At 43.8% G+C, this 16,963-nt stretch overlaps 1 protein-coding gene across 1 annotated transcript in view; it reads left to right on the top strand.

The window, feature by feature from the left end:
- Positions 1–16,963, top strand: part of PDLIM4 (PDZ and LIM domain 4) — a 152,991-nt gene that overhangs the window by 100,023 nt on the left and 36,005 nt on the right. The window contains exon 2 of the mRNA XM_079319663.1: positions 10,208–10,367. Coding sequence (XP_079175789.1) covers positions 10,275–10,367 — 93 coding nt within the window. The 5' untranslated portion in view covers positions 10,208–10,274. The remainder of the gene's footprint in view (positions 1–10,207; positions 10,368–16,963) is intronic.

Raw genomic sequence — 16,963 nt, 5'->3', positions numbered from 1 at the left:
TCAGGGGTTGGGCATCCACAGCTTCTTTGAGCAATCTGTGACAGGGCCTCAGCACTCTCATGGAGAAGAATTTCTGCCTAATATCTAATGTGAACTGACCTTGTTTTGAGATGATTCATGTGGCTGCAGTGTGGCTGGCCTGTGGCATCCTGGGGAGCTGGGTAGGTGAGGGGCTGGAGCCATGCTGGGCTGGCTCTGGCACTAATTCAGCAATTTCACTTCCTCTGCAAAGTGTGCTCTGAAGAATATTCCTTCTGTCCTCAATTACTTTTTCAGTCTCTTTTAGAAGAACAATAGTACATGTATTTGAAAAAAAATATCAAAGTACAACTTGCAATAATACCTGGGGACCCATAAACTAAAAATCTTCCTTGAAAACATGTTTAAACCATTCATGCTTCTCCTGAGACATTCTGAACAGGCACAACAGACTCCTCATCCATGAAAACAGAAAAGTAAATGGCCACCTGTGCCAAGTATTTGCATTCTCTCTCCCTGGGCAGTGACACTGATGGTTTTAAAAGTAGTGCTGAAATGAAGATATTCAAGGAAGAAGTGAAAGGTTTTGGGGTGAACTAAAGAAAAACAATAGATCTAGGGCTGGGCAAGGTTTTCCTGGGAACAGGCAAGCTGGGGCCATAGCACAGAGCTGAACAGCAGGGCACTCTCTGGTTAAGCTCAGTAGAACCATTCACAGATGGATGTTGGGCTTGCTGAAAATAAAGAAAGAGTTTTAAAGCACTGTGAAGGTTTAAATCCAAGTAAAAAACTCCAACCTCATATTAAATCTTTAAAGAGTCATGGCAGAATTTAAAAAACTGAATGATTCACCCTTTTTGATCATTTTATGAGCATCAGAATTGCTAGGTTCTATTTGATCTTGTGACACCACACCTTGCACACCTAAACAATCATAAAATATCCTATTCTTTGGCAACCAGGTATTATTTTTTGTGGTAGGAACATCATTAGTTCTTTCTGCTAGCTGGTGGTGTATCCAGTTGGACCTCAGGAAAATTGGTGGGACATAAGAGGACTCTCGGTCCTTTGTGGATTTTTCAGACACTTCCATCATTTGCTTAAACCATAGCAGAGTGAATGAGAAGATTGTGCACAATTTCTAGCACAACTGTCTTGGAACTGGTTATTTAACCGTTTGATGCTACAGTCTCATTTATTTGTTATAAACATCATTTATTCTGTGTGTGAGGACAAATTTGGAGCTAATGTTTGCAGAAGGTTCTTAAATACCTTGGTTAGAGAAGCAGATGGGAGCTATTTTCTTAATAAGAAATTAAAGAACAGACATATATCCATTACCATAGTGTAATACCGTGCTTGAAGCAGACAAACAGTTCAATGTTAGTAACATTTGCTTTTCATGCTCCTTGGATTTTAAGAGATTCTTATTATTTTGTCAGACTTTTTATTCCATAGTCAGGTCATACCCTTTCCTAAGAATAGCAGAAAAAGGCTGGAGAACATAAGGAGCCACATGTGTTAAAAAAGAAATAGTGAGACCTGACCCTTTCTAGGTGGAATCCCAGGTGATCCTAATGCCCACTGGACACTTGGGATAATGGCCAAACTGCTCATTGAATCAACATTCTCCCCATCACTGGTGGGATCTTTTCTATTGACATCACTGAATCTTGGATCAAAGTTTTCAACGCTGCTAGATAAAGTTCTGTGCAATATCACCAAACAGCCTTGCAGCTTCTTAAATATCACTCAGGTTATTTAAGCTCCAAGGGCAGGTCCTACTCCAAATCATGCAGCACAGCTCTCTCAGCCTAAATGAGTTGCCCATATGGAGCTGAAGAGCTTTGGCCCGGCTGAGGCAGTTTCTGAGTAACCCATTTTGTTCCCTCCATTTCCTTGCACTCAAGTGAATATCAGACCTATTACTCTGAGTAATGACAAATCCTTCAAAGTACTTTAAAGGTTTATTTCAGGCTCAGCTTTTCCACAACCCAGTAACCGGATGCTTGGAATGAGGGGTAAAAGAAAATTAAATTAGCATTTGTGCAGCATTGGTTTCTTCAAGGAATATGCTCCAGAAGATATCCTGGGGCCATGTTCTGGAGAGAGCAGAGGAACATCTTCAGCAGCAGGAGCCTGCAGGTGATCAGCCACAAAATTAGTGTGTTAAGAGCCTAATAATAACAGAGGAAAGATGTGCTTGAACTTCTCTGAACAGGGATGTTGATGCATGTTGTCCTCTGACTGCATGCTCTCAGTCTTAGCCAAGACTGTGCCATTTAACCATAATTTTAGTCCCCAGTATGAATGCCCTGTGCAGACCTGCCAAATCTAATCTTACTTGGCTGAAACTTATTCATGCAACCAGCCAAGCTGGTACAGGAGGGGTGCTGAGGAACCAGGGGAATCCCTGCATAGCCCACACAGCTCCAGCTGCAAGGGACGAGCATCTACACCCTGAACCAACAAACACGGGGGAAATCCAGACAGCTCAGACTGGGGAAACAGGTATGGGGCTGTGGGCGGGCAGCTGGAGGGCCTGACAGATGAAAGGAGCAGTGATAGATGGTGTTGTAGCAACAGTCACTGCAAAGGCAGAAAAAGAAACAAAAGAAACAGGATGTGGCTGTTTAAGGAGGCTGATATATCACATTCCTGAAAGCATTTATGAATTACTACTTATGTGCTAGAACATAAATATTGGCAATTACTTTTTTTTTTTTTTTTTTTTTTTTTTTTTTTTTTTTTTTTTTGCCTATTCAATAAAGTCACAGCCTGTGTTCAGGGTTTGGAATTTGTGTTGTTATATTTGTGAAATCTGGGTGCATAAATGCAAACTTTGGGAATGTTAAGGGAGAACTAAGACAAGACATAGTCATTCAGAAGACCAATCTTGAATTATTACAGCAATCTTTAAAATTCTATTGGTATATTATTTGTTTCAATTGGTACCCAGGAGATTCTATCCAAAAAATTGCAGGATTTGGATACCAAAGCATCTTAATTCCGGCCTGTAAGCCCCAGTAGTGGGATGGAGGCTTAGTCTATTTGTTTCTTTACAGTAACCAAAAAAAATAAGGAGTAAACTAAAGCCTATGACATCAGGAAGGAGTTCCTTCATTTTGTATTATTTTCTTCACTTATTGCTTGTGGATGATGAATGGTTAATCTTCTGGCCAGTGTGAGCAGTTCATAGCATTTCACCTCAAAGTTCAAGCACAACATTTTTCAAAAGATTCTTGGAAATCCTGCTCTGATGAATCAATGAATACAGGAAATTGGGAGAGTTCAAACTGTTAAGCATACCTCTCTCCTCCAGAATAAACACCCTAATTATGCACTATATTTTCCCATGTCCTTCTAGGGGATGATCCCTTCAGTCCCTAAGATGTGACATAAATGTACATTAGTGAGTAGAATCTGTGGTGTGAGGAGATGCCTTGGGCCTCTATAGACACTCGTGCAAAAGTCCTGGAAGTGGTGAAGACCAGTCTGAGTGGAGGGAGAAAGCATCTGCTCCAGGAGCTGAGCTGAGCTGTGTGCCTCACATCCTTTTCTCACACCCTGAGCTATTCTACCAGCATTGCTTTGCCCTTACCATGCACTTTGCAGAGCACAGCCTCTTCCACAGAGGACTGATCCCTCTGGATTCTCCCCAGGTAGCATATGAAACACCCTCAGCACAGCAGGGATGCTTTACATGGGGTCAGACAGCAGCTGATGGATTGGGCTAAATGAATTCTGGCAGAACATACTAGGATAAGAATCACAAAACATATCCCCTCTTTCTCAGAGTACTGTTTGTCCCTTTGTGCCTATCAGTTTAAGACTGAAATTAACAGGAAAACTTCTGTGAAAGCCATCTACAGGAACCTTTGTGAACACTGAATCTTCATGCCGGCATCTGTGGAACTCAGCCTTTCAAAGAGTTAGTTTGCTATACTTATCTCTGAATGATAAAAGGCAAACTTTCCTTGACCTGCATAAATTGGGAATATTCAGCTTAATTCTCTCCAGTTGTCTGCATTCTGGAGTCATACAACACCCAAAAAAGGATGCATCATGGTAAACAGAGTCAAGAGTGTGGGTGATAAATGCTGAAATCCCCAGGAAAGGCTGGGGAGCTCTTCTGTTGGATAGGTACAATTGCTTGGATTCTACTGTGTGAAAGAAAAATGTGCCAAATTTGTTTGCAGAATATAGCAACAGCTGACATTTGTCATGGTTACACTAGACAAAAACCAACAAAATCTCAGTGTTTAGCTGCTCAGTGAGTGACTCACATTAAACCAGAGGGTTTGACTTTGTTCTTCCAGGAACCATTTCTGATGGGAAATCAATCAGTTTAATCCCATAATGGGAACAATTAGCCTTACAGAAAAAGCAGATCACTTGTAATCTCACCTTCTTGCAATATTATGCCAATATTTCTTTTGATTTTCTCAACTGCTGCTTGTTGGTCACAGTGAAAAGGCTGTGGAAAGGTTAAGGCTCATGCAGGGTGAGAGCTGGGGTTAATCCTGCCCTTGTCAGCAGCAGCTGAACCCGCTGGCAGGAGGTCATGCCTCTTCCAAGCAAACAGACCAGCTTCTTTCATCCATATATTCCAGGCTTGCAGCTACACAGGTGGGTGAAAAAGACCCAAGGATCTGCTTTGGTGAGGCAGCAGTGAGTGTAGCAGGACAGGCCCCACCTGCCTGCTCTGTGCTGCACAGCTCATCACTGCATTAGTCTCGGTCTGGGGATTAAGGTGAGAAAGGTCAGATGTGACCTAACAGGCACTTGCTCATCTGTTTGCTCTGATTTCTGAGATGGAAAGTGAGACCGAGAATAGGGTGAACATGAAACCAATTCATTTTTCAACAAAATTAATAACAAGGCAATACAATTTTTTTCTTTAAAAAAGTGGTTTGTTTGCAACATTTTGAACATGTTGTGACCTCTCTGTGAGCCCTGATGTCAGCCTTGTCCTTGTCCACAGCCTTCTGTGGAGCTGTCATTATCAAGGACAGGCTGCTGTTGAGCTCTGATGTGAGCTGGCCATATTATGTCACTTCCCGGTGTTCCCCTTGAAATATCCATCAACAGGCTCTTATCATGTGCTTAGTCTGCAGTGTTTGGGACTTATCCTTGCTGCTTAGCAGGCTGCAAAACCCCAAACTATGAAGTTCTGGTAGATGACTGGTAGCCTGATGAGCAAGACTTAGAGTGACTTAGAATAAATATTGTCTCATGAATATTTGCCAGAATAGAAGAATAAACTGCTTTTTTTTTTTTTTTTTTTTTTTTTTTTTTTTTTTTTTTTTTTTTTTTTTTTTTTTTTGTCAGGCCCTGCTGCATTTTATCCTCTGAACACATTTTACATTTTGCCTTTGTGCCTTTTGTGACTCTGCTCCTGCTGCACAGTGTTACAAATCAAAGATGAATCTGACCACGCACGGTGAAGTTTCATCGTTTTCATAGACTCACAGAATGAGGTTGGAAGTGACCTTAAAGATTATTTTGATCCAACACCCTGCCATGGCCAAGGACACCTTCCATTGTCCTAGGTTGCTCCAAGCCCTGTCCAAGCTGGTCTTGAACACTGCCAGGGATGGGGCAGCCACAGCTTCTCTGGGCAAACTGTGCCAGGGCCTCACCATCCTCACAGAGAAGAATTTCTTCCTAATATCGAATATAAACCTATTCTCTCTTAGTTTTTCTCCATAGTAATCCCTTAAATCTCCAAAGCCTTGGGAGGCATCTAGCTTCTTCACCTGAACATAATTACAGAGAAGAAATTCTACTGGAGAAATGAGATTTCTTTCATCATCCTAATGGTTTCTATCACAGCTGGATTTTTCCTCTGTGGGATGCTTAGATCCATGAGATGAGCTTCTTAGAAATTATTTAGACAAACGAATTAAACAGAATTCAGAACGATAGTTCCCAACACTTGGGGGTCTGCCAAGGAACTTTCAAAAGCCAAAATAATAACTCAGATCTGAGAGATGCTGCAAAGCCTATAAATTAACTAATCCTTTGGAAACCTGCAGCTAAAGCTGCCATAGGGTCGAGATTTCCCTGTACTTAATCCAAGTAAAGATTTTCAAATTTAACTGTTCACAGGGGATGTTGAAGTTTTGAAATTTTTTGAAAAACTATTAAGTAAAGGAATAAACTGGAACTCTTGAGAATCTGTTGTATGTGATCCTCTTGGGATAGGAAGGCACCAGAAAGGAGTCATTCAGGCAATGTAAATGGCAATCAAGATGAAAAAAATCAAGGATTATTGGTTAATGTAAGAAAGAAAAGAGATTCTACTCTGAGAAATTCTACTGACTACTGGGAGGGCAAATTACACAAATGCCATGGAACACTGCTTGGAGTTTTTTACTCCCACAAGGCTTTTGAATTAATATGAATTCAAAGCATGACTTTCAAGGACCTTTTCCAATCAAAAACATGAAAAGGAGTAACCAGCATTAAAAAATACAGATTACCATTCACAACAAATTATTTTCAAATACAAACCAGGAGCCTCTGATTTTACATAATTTTAACAGGAGTGTGGCTGTTGGTAAGGCCAAGACACAGGATAGCAGCTAGTTTTATACTTAAAGCTACTTTTAAATCATAAAACAGAATGGTTTGGGTTGGAAGGGACCTTAAAACTCATTCCAATCCCCTGCCATGGGCTGGGACACCTTCCATCAGACCAGGTTGCTCCAAGACCTTTCCCACCTGGCCTTGAATACTTCCAGGAATGGATAGCTCATTACTAACTTCAGCCACTGAAATGGCTCTAAGAAGAAACAGCCAGAGCCCTGACGACAATTTGTACAAGCAAGAAAATCTTCTGACCTGAAGAAGAACTATGAAGCCATAATGATGCTTTAAATCACTCTCTGTGGACAGATGTTGGGGGAAAAAAAGTGTTGAAGGGTCATTATCAGGGCTGTCAGATAAACACAGATCTCTGCTAAATATTGGGAGGGTGGCAGATGGAAAACATGAATGTTCATTCAAAATGGGACACAAAGATCTGTAGTTTACCCAGTTGGTCTGTGATAACAAAGGAAGGAAACTGAAAGTGTCACCGGTGGCAGAGTAGAGCCTAAATGGAATAGTCAGAAAAAGAAATAAAGAGGTGATAGGGCTTTGGGGTGGAAAAATACTGGAAACAAATAACAAGGAAAATATCAGGGAGGGGCAAGATAAAGTGAACAGAGTGATGAGATTGAATTCATGAACCTGTTTGACCTCCCTTTGAATAATGTGTGGTCTTTGTTAGAGCTCACTGTAGGGTTTCAGGGCTTAGCTGAAGAATGGGCACATTGGCAATACTGTATTTCAGCTGGATGTTGAGGCTTGCTCCCACAGCAAAGTTCAGTTGCTGTTGGTCCTGTTAATTTCTCTGCCAGAAGTAGAATTCCAATTAGTTTTCAGAAATGACCTAAAATAGAATTGAAAAATTCTCGCTGAGCAACCTGTTCTAGAAGAATGTGTCCCTGTAAGTGGGGGTTGGAATAAGTTGATCTTTGAGGTCCCATCCAACCTAAGTCATTCTGTGATTCTATGATTCTATGAAAGATAAAACCAGAAATTTATCAGCCCACTTTACATGGTTGAAATTAGAACTGACTGGGTCCTTAGTAGACTGCAGAGTCATGTTTGCTTTGCTGAAAGAAAACATCATGTGAAAAGGTGTGTGAACAGCTGAGAGAGCATGGGGCATGTGTGAACCATGGACCTCTTTAGCAAATGTTCTCATTCCCTGCATCCTGGGGAAAAACATCTATGACAGAGCAGTTCTGAATCCTGAGAGCTGCTCTGCATGTGAACACTTTCCATCAGGAGCAATTCAAATGCATAGAGTTTTATTCATAGTAAAACTGCCTCTACTTCACACACTGTAGCATATTCTGGAATATAGTCTCATTAGAAATACACACACCCATAAATTTATACCAATTTGGCTAATTTTGTTTTACTTGGGTTAAGTTTTAGATGAGCCGTCAGTTCCATGAGGAGAGATCTGGGCTGAGCATTCAAAAAGCCTTGAAGAGAAAGTGCCTCAGAGCCAGCAGTTTCCTGTCTGCTTTTGAAATGAATACTCTAATAGAGGGGATTTCTGTGTTTTGATCATTTACTGCCTTTGCCAGCAAATTACTTTGAATCCCTGGGGCTCTGCTGCACAGCAGAGCTGCCCTTCACAGCAGGGTGCAGTTCAGAATCCACCTAGGGAATGGAGTTCCAGTGAATGGCAGTGGGAAATATTTGACTCTACAGAACTGTGGGTTTTGGCTTTTTCTCTCTCTCTTTTTTTTTTTTTTTTTCCATATCTCGGTTTATTGTTGTTGTTGTTACTTTCCAGTAAATTTAGTGCCTTTCATAGAAAGAATTTTTTCTTTTCCTCCTAAGAGAAAGGAGACGCCGAGGCTGATACATTGCATTTGTGCACATTTTTAACTCTGTCCATCAGAGAATCCTCTTCACCACTGAACAGCAAGAGCAGGAGAGGTGGGGCATCAACCAGTCCTCCAGTTCTCTGCGAGAGGAATTTTGCTGTTTGGCTGGGTGGATTTTCTAACACAAGCAAGGAAACTTCAGAGCAGCCTACTCCCAGGCTTCTGCAAGCTGGGTGATATCATGCAGGAATAAGGAGGTATGATTCATCACCCAGACAAAAGTCAGCCTGTGTAGCCTCCGTTGGTGAAGGCAGGTACTTGTGAGGAACAAAGAGTAAGGGGAAAGCTCTGCTGGTATTGGCTGCAGCTGGACCTCCTCTGCAGACACCTTTCTAGCGAAGCAAACCAACTCTACTGTGGTTCAGCTTTGTCACACAGCATGTAGACTGTACTCATCCTGCTATATCCCAAGCTGCAGGAAGCTCAGGAGCCTATTTTGAAGTCACAGCTCTGACCCCCGTTCCAGATCAAAGCTGAGCAAATGGCACAGCAATGAGCCAGTCACACAAACCTTCCCATGTCATGGGCAAAGAGCCTTTGCAGCAAATGGCACATAAATCAAATTTGCAGAAACCAGGCAGCACGAAGGTGCTCAATGAAACTGGACTTTTTAAACAATGAATCCTTTGTTAGGTCCTTTTTTTTTTCAACTGGAATATTCCAGTCCAGCCCTTTCCAGGAAGAAAAGGAAATTTTACAAGACATTTTGAATTTTTTTTCTCAGCTTCTGGGGGACATGCTAAGCAAGTCTGCTGACCACCCACCCCACCTCCCACCCACCACTCTGTGCCTGCAAACCATCCCATTAAGCACTCACTGGCAGCATGGACATCTCCATGGTGCTCCAATAGTCACTGATCCAGCTGTACCACCAGGAAACTGAGACCCTCTGCAGTTCTGGGGCTGCTCCAGACACCCTGCTAGGGCACAGAAATGTTGGGGTACTATGAAGATGCTCTGAGGGCTGGACCACCTCTGCTGTGGGGACAGACTGAGACACCTGGAAACATTCAGCTGGAGAAAAAAAGGCTCTGGGGACAACTGAGAGCCTCTTCCAGTGCCTAAAGGGGCTCCAAAAGAGCTGTAGAGGGACTTAGAGCATGGACCTGGAAAGACAGAACACGGGACAATGGCTTCAAACTGCCAGAGGGCAGAGGTAGATGGGATATTGGGAAGAAATTCCTCGCAGTGAGGGTGGGCAGGCCCTGGCACAGGGTGCCCAGAGCAGCTGTGGCTGCCCCATCCCTGGTTCACGGCCAGGCTGGATGGGCTTGGAGCAGCCTGGGACAGAGGAAGGTGTCCCTGCCCACGGCAGGGGTTTGGATTGAGATGACATTTCAGGTTAATCCCAAACAACACCATTCTGTGATTCTGTGATTATTTTCTTGGAAGTTTATCTTTTACCCAAGTGACGACCGCGAAAGACTCACAAAACGCTTTAAACCAAATCTGATTATTTTCTTAAACTTTTTTTCCTCATTCAGGAGAACTTATTGTAATGAATAAAACATAACCAACGTCTGCTGACCTATTGCATCATTTTCCTTGCATCGCAGAGGATGCAACTGCAGTGAGGAGGACTTTGAGCACACCAAACGCTTGCTTTACCACTAGTAAAGTACTTCATCACTGCGAGTAGTCGCTCCGAACCCCACTTATAAAAGAACACGGGGGAAACAGTTGTTAAAGCTCGCCCAAGGCCGGCGGGCAGGGCCCTCCTTTCCGTGGGCGGGCCGTGTGGGGAGGCGGGCCCGCTCCGTGTGGGAGCTGCTGAGGAGCTGCGGCCGCGGATCGGAGCGGGAGCTGCCGCCGTCAGCGGGCAGGGAGAGCCCCGCCGCCGCGATGTCCCATTCGGTGGTGCTGCGTGGCCCCTCGCCGTGGGGTTTCCGTCTGGTGGGCGGTAAAGATTTCAGCGCGCCGCTGACCATCTCCAGGGTGAGCTCGGAGGGGGAGGGGAGCGGAGCGGGAGCCCGCCTCAGGTGACGGGCGGCGGCGGGTGGTACCCGGGGACGGCAGCGCTTGGGCTCTTTGGAACCCCAAATTATTCTGTCTGCACTCAATACACTCAAATAAGCGCTCCTCTCTGAGCCTTGCGCTGTTTCAGCTGCTTTTCCCGGTGTTACAGCATTCTTCATGCTTTATTTTTTTGGATGTTAATTCATAAGGATCTGCTTTCAAAGTTTTTAGTGTTCACAGGGTTTGGATTCGTGCCCTGGACTGAGTTCACAGGCTGTTGGGGTTTTTAAAGAAGACATGAGTTAAGTCAGCAAGAAGTTTTTCCATGCAGGCTGCAGTGTTCTGGGGTCTCTGTGGGCTGGTAATAATTACTGTGTAAGTGTACTCACACTTGTGCTTGACCTCACAAATATGCATTCTGGAAAATTCTTTGCCAAGATGCAAAGATAGCTTGAAATAGGCACTGTGCGTAGATCTAGGTGAAAACAAGCCATCCCCGGCGCGGCAGGACGGGCGGTGTGATGGATGAGCTGCCGGGCGCGCTCCCGTGGGCGCTGCTTTTCCATCGCTGCCCGGGAAGGGCTGCCTGCCCCAAGCTCTGCCTTCCCGGCACGTCGGGCTGTGTAGGGCTGCCGAGCTCCCCCGGACTGCTGAATTTCTGCAACAAACACTGAGTGCATTTGAAAGGAGCTGTAACCTAAAAATACTGCAGTACTCGTGTTGTAATGCACACAAGCTGTTTGTCGTGACAGAAAAGAGAAAACGCGTATTCTTAGTTTCAAATAGTTGTGGAAGAGAGCATGTTTTAAGGAGATTTAGTTTGAGTTCAAACATGTCTGTTCCATTGCTTTGTTTCGGTTTTTACGTCGGACTGCCCGTTTCCAAGTGCCCCAGTGAGGGCTGTTTTGGAGGAGGAACAGGAGGAGATGGATGGAGGGAAGGCCAGGGTGGGGCTGGCTGTGCACATGCAGCTGGGGGTTGTGTCGTGAGAGGTGGCACTTTGCTTTTGGGGGTCAGCCTGAACCTCCTGGACATGGAGAGTTCTAGTTCATCCCTGGTAACATGAGATATATCCACTCCCTGGCAATTGTAGAAATGTTCTTGTTGTGGAAATGAACATTTGAACTTAGGGGATGTAGCCAGTTTTCCTGTTACTTTGAGGAAAAAAACCCAAAACTGGCTTAATATGAAACAAGAAAAAACATAAGTCTTTTTCTGATTCAGCAAGCTCAGGAGGTATGAGGAGGATGATTGTCCTCGGGCCAGTCTTGCTGTGGATCACTAGGAGTTGTAACTCAAGAAGCAGATGTAGGGTGTTATTCCATTTGGCAGCCTTTTAAATTAGATCCTTTTTAAATTCTCCTCCCACTGAAGAGTGAGCTGATGCTCTGATGTACTGTGCTAAGATGTAAATATAGATGTAGGGTGCTCTGCTTGCCTCTAGTCTCTAAATACAAGAAAAGATCCCGCTTGCTTTGCAAATAGTACCTGAAAGTTTTAAAGCTGGGAAAGAATTATCTTCTGCTATGGCCTCTGGCCATGGGGATGCAGGAAGTGGCTGCTGGAGGGCTCCCTGTGGAGCCTGGGCTTTGGTTGGTGGTGGGTCTGTGCAACCCTGCTACTGTGCAGAGGACTGATCATGGCTCCCATATTCCTTTTTATTCTGTAATTGTCCAGGAAATCTTTCTGGCTTGAAATGTGGGCAAGAGGGCTGAGGGCTTCCTGTCTCCAGGAATGAGAAGTCTCCATCCACTTTTCCCAGCCTGGCTCACAGCAGGAGGGAGACTCTTGCTAATTGTGGAGGCTTTTGGTTTATTTCTGCTTCCTTCAAACTGCCTTTCTTCTTTAATTTCAATTTTATTTGTTTTATACTAAAAGGCCATTAAATCACAAACATCTTTGGAAAATGAGAAATTCTGCCAGGCGACAAGACCACACTCTCAGAATCCCACATCCAGCTGTGGCCCAAGATGCCAATATGTTCTGGGTGTGCTAGGCTGCCTGAGGGATGTGGGGTTGCTGCATCCCACTACTTGGCCCAAAGGGGGCTGAGGATCAATGTGTCACAAGCTGTTTGGGCTGCACAGTTCTGCAAGCATCCTACCTGGACTGGTTATGTTGGGAAATCAGGTTGAGTTTGGGATTTGAGGCATCCAAGGCCACCCACATTCAGTTCTGGGTGTTGGAGGCTGGAAATAATGAGAGGAGCTGCCAGGGTGAGCTGAGGAAGAGGCACAGTGGTGCAGGGCAGAGAGGTTTTGGGCAGGGAGCAAAGCTGAAGGTGGTCCACAAAAGTGTCTTGTGATAATATTGTCAAGAGATAAATGATAATGTATGAATTTGATAGCATGGAACATGGCAGTGACTCTGTCCTGCTTTGGGATGGAATTTGCCTTGCTCACAAGGGTTTACTTTGGCACTAGCCCCTGGGAGGTGGCTGTGTCTGTGCAGGTGCTGATGGTGTTGAGTCTGTCTCTTGCAGCTGTCTCAAATAGGCTCATTACATTAAGCAGTAGTCTTTTTTTTTTTTTTTTTTTTTAAACAAGTCACTTCCCTCTGTGATTTGATCAGTCGTAAGTGACAGGGGGTAAAGATCTGATTGCTCTGCTGAGCAGCTGATGCTAAGCTCTGCCCTGGAGAGGCCAGGGCTCCAGGTGGGGTGTTGAGCTCCTTAGTATTAAAGATAAATGCAAATCCAGAAGGGTGTGCTTAGGACATCTCTTTCATGCAGTCACATGAAAAGTTAGGTATGCTATATCCCCTGTTTCTTCTTGTGTATTCAGGAGGACCCATATTAGCAGGGCTGGAGTTTGCTGGGCTGGTTTTGGGGCTCACAGCTCTGGAGGGTGATATGGTGTGTCAGCACAGTGCTGGGAGGGATTTGTAGCCCCAGGCTATGCTCTGGGAGGAAACACAGTTTGTTTTATACCCACTGTTACAGTGACCTAACACTAGGTGTAGGACATCACATCGTTAATGGTTATTCCTTCTAGGGATTCTTATAGGGGTAGGAAATGATCCAAAAGATCTGCTTTGAGTTGGCCTTGGTGACTTGGTAGAAAGTGGTTTTAAGGCTTAATTCAATTTCTGGTAGCTGACAGTTGCTTTTCCTTGGTTGAGCAGGCTAATACTGGGTGCTGTGTTTTCCCTCTGTGGGAGAGGGGGTTCCCTGTGGCTCTTACTCCTGTGACAGCATTCCTTTTGAGCAGCAGCTCAGGAAAAGGAATGGAATAACTCATTTGGCTGTTTTCAGTGTTGTGCTTGTAACCACATCAGTGAGTGCTGTGGTTCTGTGTGGGATCACAGTTGACCTACCCCTTGCCTGGGATTAAAAGATAATCAGTCATTAGTGTAACTAGAGGAGCTGAACGCATTTAATCATTTGAACTTGCTTGTCCTGCTCCTGGAGCAGCCAATGTTGTCATCTGTCCAGTTCTGCTAGTATTAATCCATGCACTTGCTGTTTTGAAATCATAGATAAATTCCTTGGTTAAACAGATAATTAACAAATTGACCAATTCCAGTGGTTTTTGGAATGAGATTTTAATGCAATTTTTCCTTTGTCTGCTGGCTTCAGCATTTGTTTTAGCATTAGACCTGGTCTCTAGTGGAGCAGCAACAATGCAATTTTCAGCACTGGCTTGGAACTGTAACACAAGAAGGATGAGAAATAATTTGTCTGCAATCCATTATCCAGGTATTGTTTGAGTTAAGGTTGACTTTTAAACTTAAGCAGCGTTAGCATTTGAGCAGAGACGTGTCCTGTTAAAGGTTAGGATACTCGAGAAAGAATTCTGCTGAGGAAGGAGTTCCAGTAAAAGTAATTTTGTTGACTCTGTCAGGGCAACTGGCAAATGCCCAAGTCTGCTGTGATCCTGTGTGAATGCAGAGAGAACCCACTCAGTGATGTAGTATCTGGGGAGGCCTGTGAGGTTTGTTCTTGTGTGGATGGGGATGGCTGAGCAGAAGGGGTTGCCTGGAGCTAGAGCTGGGAGTAACAGGTTTGGTTACCCCAGGAACTCCACATATGTTGGTTTAGAAGGCAAGGATCAGAGACAACAGCAAAAGGAACAGGAATTTTGTCTCCATTTGAGACAAGTTAGGAGGATTTTTTTTGTTTGTTTGTTTCATGTAGTTCTTGTGTATTTGATAGTTTATTAGATGGAAATTATGCACTTTCTGTTCAGAGCTCCCAAATGGACTGAAGAAGCCACTCCATGTTGCTGAATCCCACCTGATTTCTGCTGACTTTTGGTGGGTTTGCTGCCTCTGTAGAGCTGAGTGATGAAAATTGTCCCTCAGCTGGTTGTGTAGTAACATTGTTACAGAATTTCAAGTGGGATGATTTTTTTCAAGTAGAAGGAAATACTTTTGCTAGTCAGTTTTTGTTGTTCTCATCATCACTATAAACTCAGGGGCAAGAGGTCCGGGTGGTTATGGCTGAATCTGTGCTGGTACAAAACAGTTAATCTGAGCTGTGGATAAGAATTAGCAGAAATATGCCCCAAATATATTTGCTGCTGAAGTGTTTCTGTCACTGAGACTTTGTTTAATAACTGAAAGAGAAGAATAAATGCTTGTGCTGGTTCAGGAGACAGTAATGGTGGAACATGCTGGAATGAAAACTTAATACTAATTACCGTAATTAAGCACACTGATAATCCCGAGTGGGAAATCGGGTGGAAAGAATGATTCATGTAGATCCATTTAGGCAAGGTCTGACCTTGGGGCAAGTTAACAAAATAAACCTAGCACACCCATGAAAGCACACCAAGCCTCTGCCAGGCTGGACAAAGCAGTACAGGTTCAGTGTCCCTGGATATTCAGCATTAGGAATTTGTGGGTTTGGGATTTTTCTTCCTTCCCCCTTCTTCTTGTTTTAAATTGTAGTGATGTCAGTTTTCCTTGAAGATTGAAAGATTGCCTGTTGGGACAGGTATTCAAAATTATTTTGTAGAAGTGTGCACTTTAACCCACTTTATCAAGTGGGATTTAAGAGAATAGCTAGATAACAGGTTTACTAGAACAGCCTTGTTGGTGTAAGAAGTATACAGGGAGAAATATGTGCAATTATTCTTTTTTTCCCTTAAACTTCTTTTGCTATGTAACATAACTTATGGTTATAATCCTGGTCCTCCTGCAATTGGATAAGACCTTGAATTTTAATACAAATATACTGTTATGAATTGTGTGGAATTAATGCAGATCAATGCAATTTAATTTCATTTTTGGTACCATGGGGATGAAATACATGTCATAGGAAATCCTAGAAGGAGCAATATAGTATTTCTAGCTGAATTTGTTGTATGATTTCTGAGCTCTCAAAATGCCTTGACTTGTGGTTCTCAGATACCCAAACACTTAGTAAAAGCATTTTTATTTTCTAAATCATCTGTAACCACAGGTGCTAAAGTGAAAGAAAACAGTAGCTCTCTCAAGATCTAGCAGTGTTGATAGAAAAGGTTAAAACAAACAAGTTCACAGAAAAATACTCAGATTTGTTATCAGTGTCAGATGTGTGCTAGAGCCATATCTCACTGAGCTTGTTCATGTTAGGGGCTTGTACACAGCCCCTGACACCCCCCTTGGCCCAGGCCCTGGCAGATAAGGTTGTGTTTGCCCAAGTGTAAAGTTGGCTTGAGCAAAGCTGTTTCCCAGCAGAGCCATCCCTGTGACAGCAGGGGATGCAGGCAGCAGGCATGGGGACTTTGCCCTGTTTTGAATGCTCTCCCAGCCCTGGCACCCTTCTGTGGCCAAGCTCCAGGGCAGAAGGTAGAACACTGTGTGAGGAGAAAACTCCTGGCACAAATAATCTTGCTTACTAAATTAGACTGCACAGCTCCAACACTGACCAACTTAGGTTAAGCACAAGGCAGTTGCCTCAATGTACTGTATTTTAATGGCCTGCCATTGTCTGATGCCAGCACTCAGTAAATCTTAGCAATGCTCCAGTGGCCAGATAACAGAGCTGCTGCTGGCTTTGGGATTATCCCAGCCTGTTTCATAGCATCAGAGTATCCATTTGGCTGGGGAAGGGAGCTGCTGGAGGCTAACTGCCTTAGAGGAGAGTGGAGAGGTGGATGGTAATCCTGGAAAAAGCAGTGGGGAATATGATTGGAAAAAAATAATTTTAAAAAATTGGTTGTAATTATTGAGATAGAGTTCCCTGGTGGGTGATTTGGCAAAAGGCATACTGTGGAGGTGATGTTTACAGTGCTGAACCCTCTGTGGTGACTGAAGAGTCAGAGGACAATGAAAGGAGGGCTGTTCACAGGGAGCTCTTCCTTTAAATATGTCTTTTTCTTACTAGAACAATAGAGGGTGTTGAGACAGGCACCAGTATTGGACCTCTGGTAGTTTTCAAAGCACAGTGCTAAGTGGAGAACATAGAAAGATGTCACAAATGAGACATATCCTGAGGGGATTAGGAAGAATAATATTCTTATTAGAAAAGGGAGAAAAAAGCACATTCTGGCTTCCTAGGGGAAGAAATCCCTGCCGGACACACCCTTCATAGGCATGCTGTGTGGGGAGGGGCTGCTCTCTGGGATCTTGGGAGCCTGGAGCTTCTCACC

This window comes from Erithacus rubecula (genome assembly GCF_903797595.1).
Source record: "Erithacus rubecula genome assembly, chromosome: 16".
In the NCBI taxonomy this organism is placed as follows: domain Eukaryota; kingdom Metazoa; phylum Chordata; class Aves; order Passeriformes; family Muscicapidae; genus Erithacus; species Erithacus rubecula.
The sequence above is the reverse complement of the archived record's forward strand: the minus strand, read 5'-3'. Positions and strand labels throughout refer to the sequence as shown.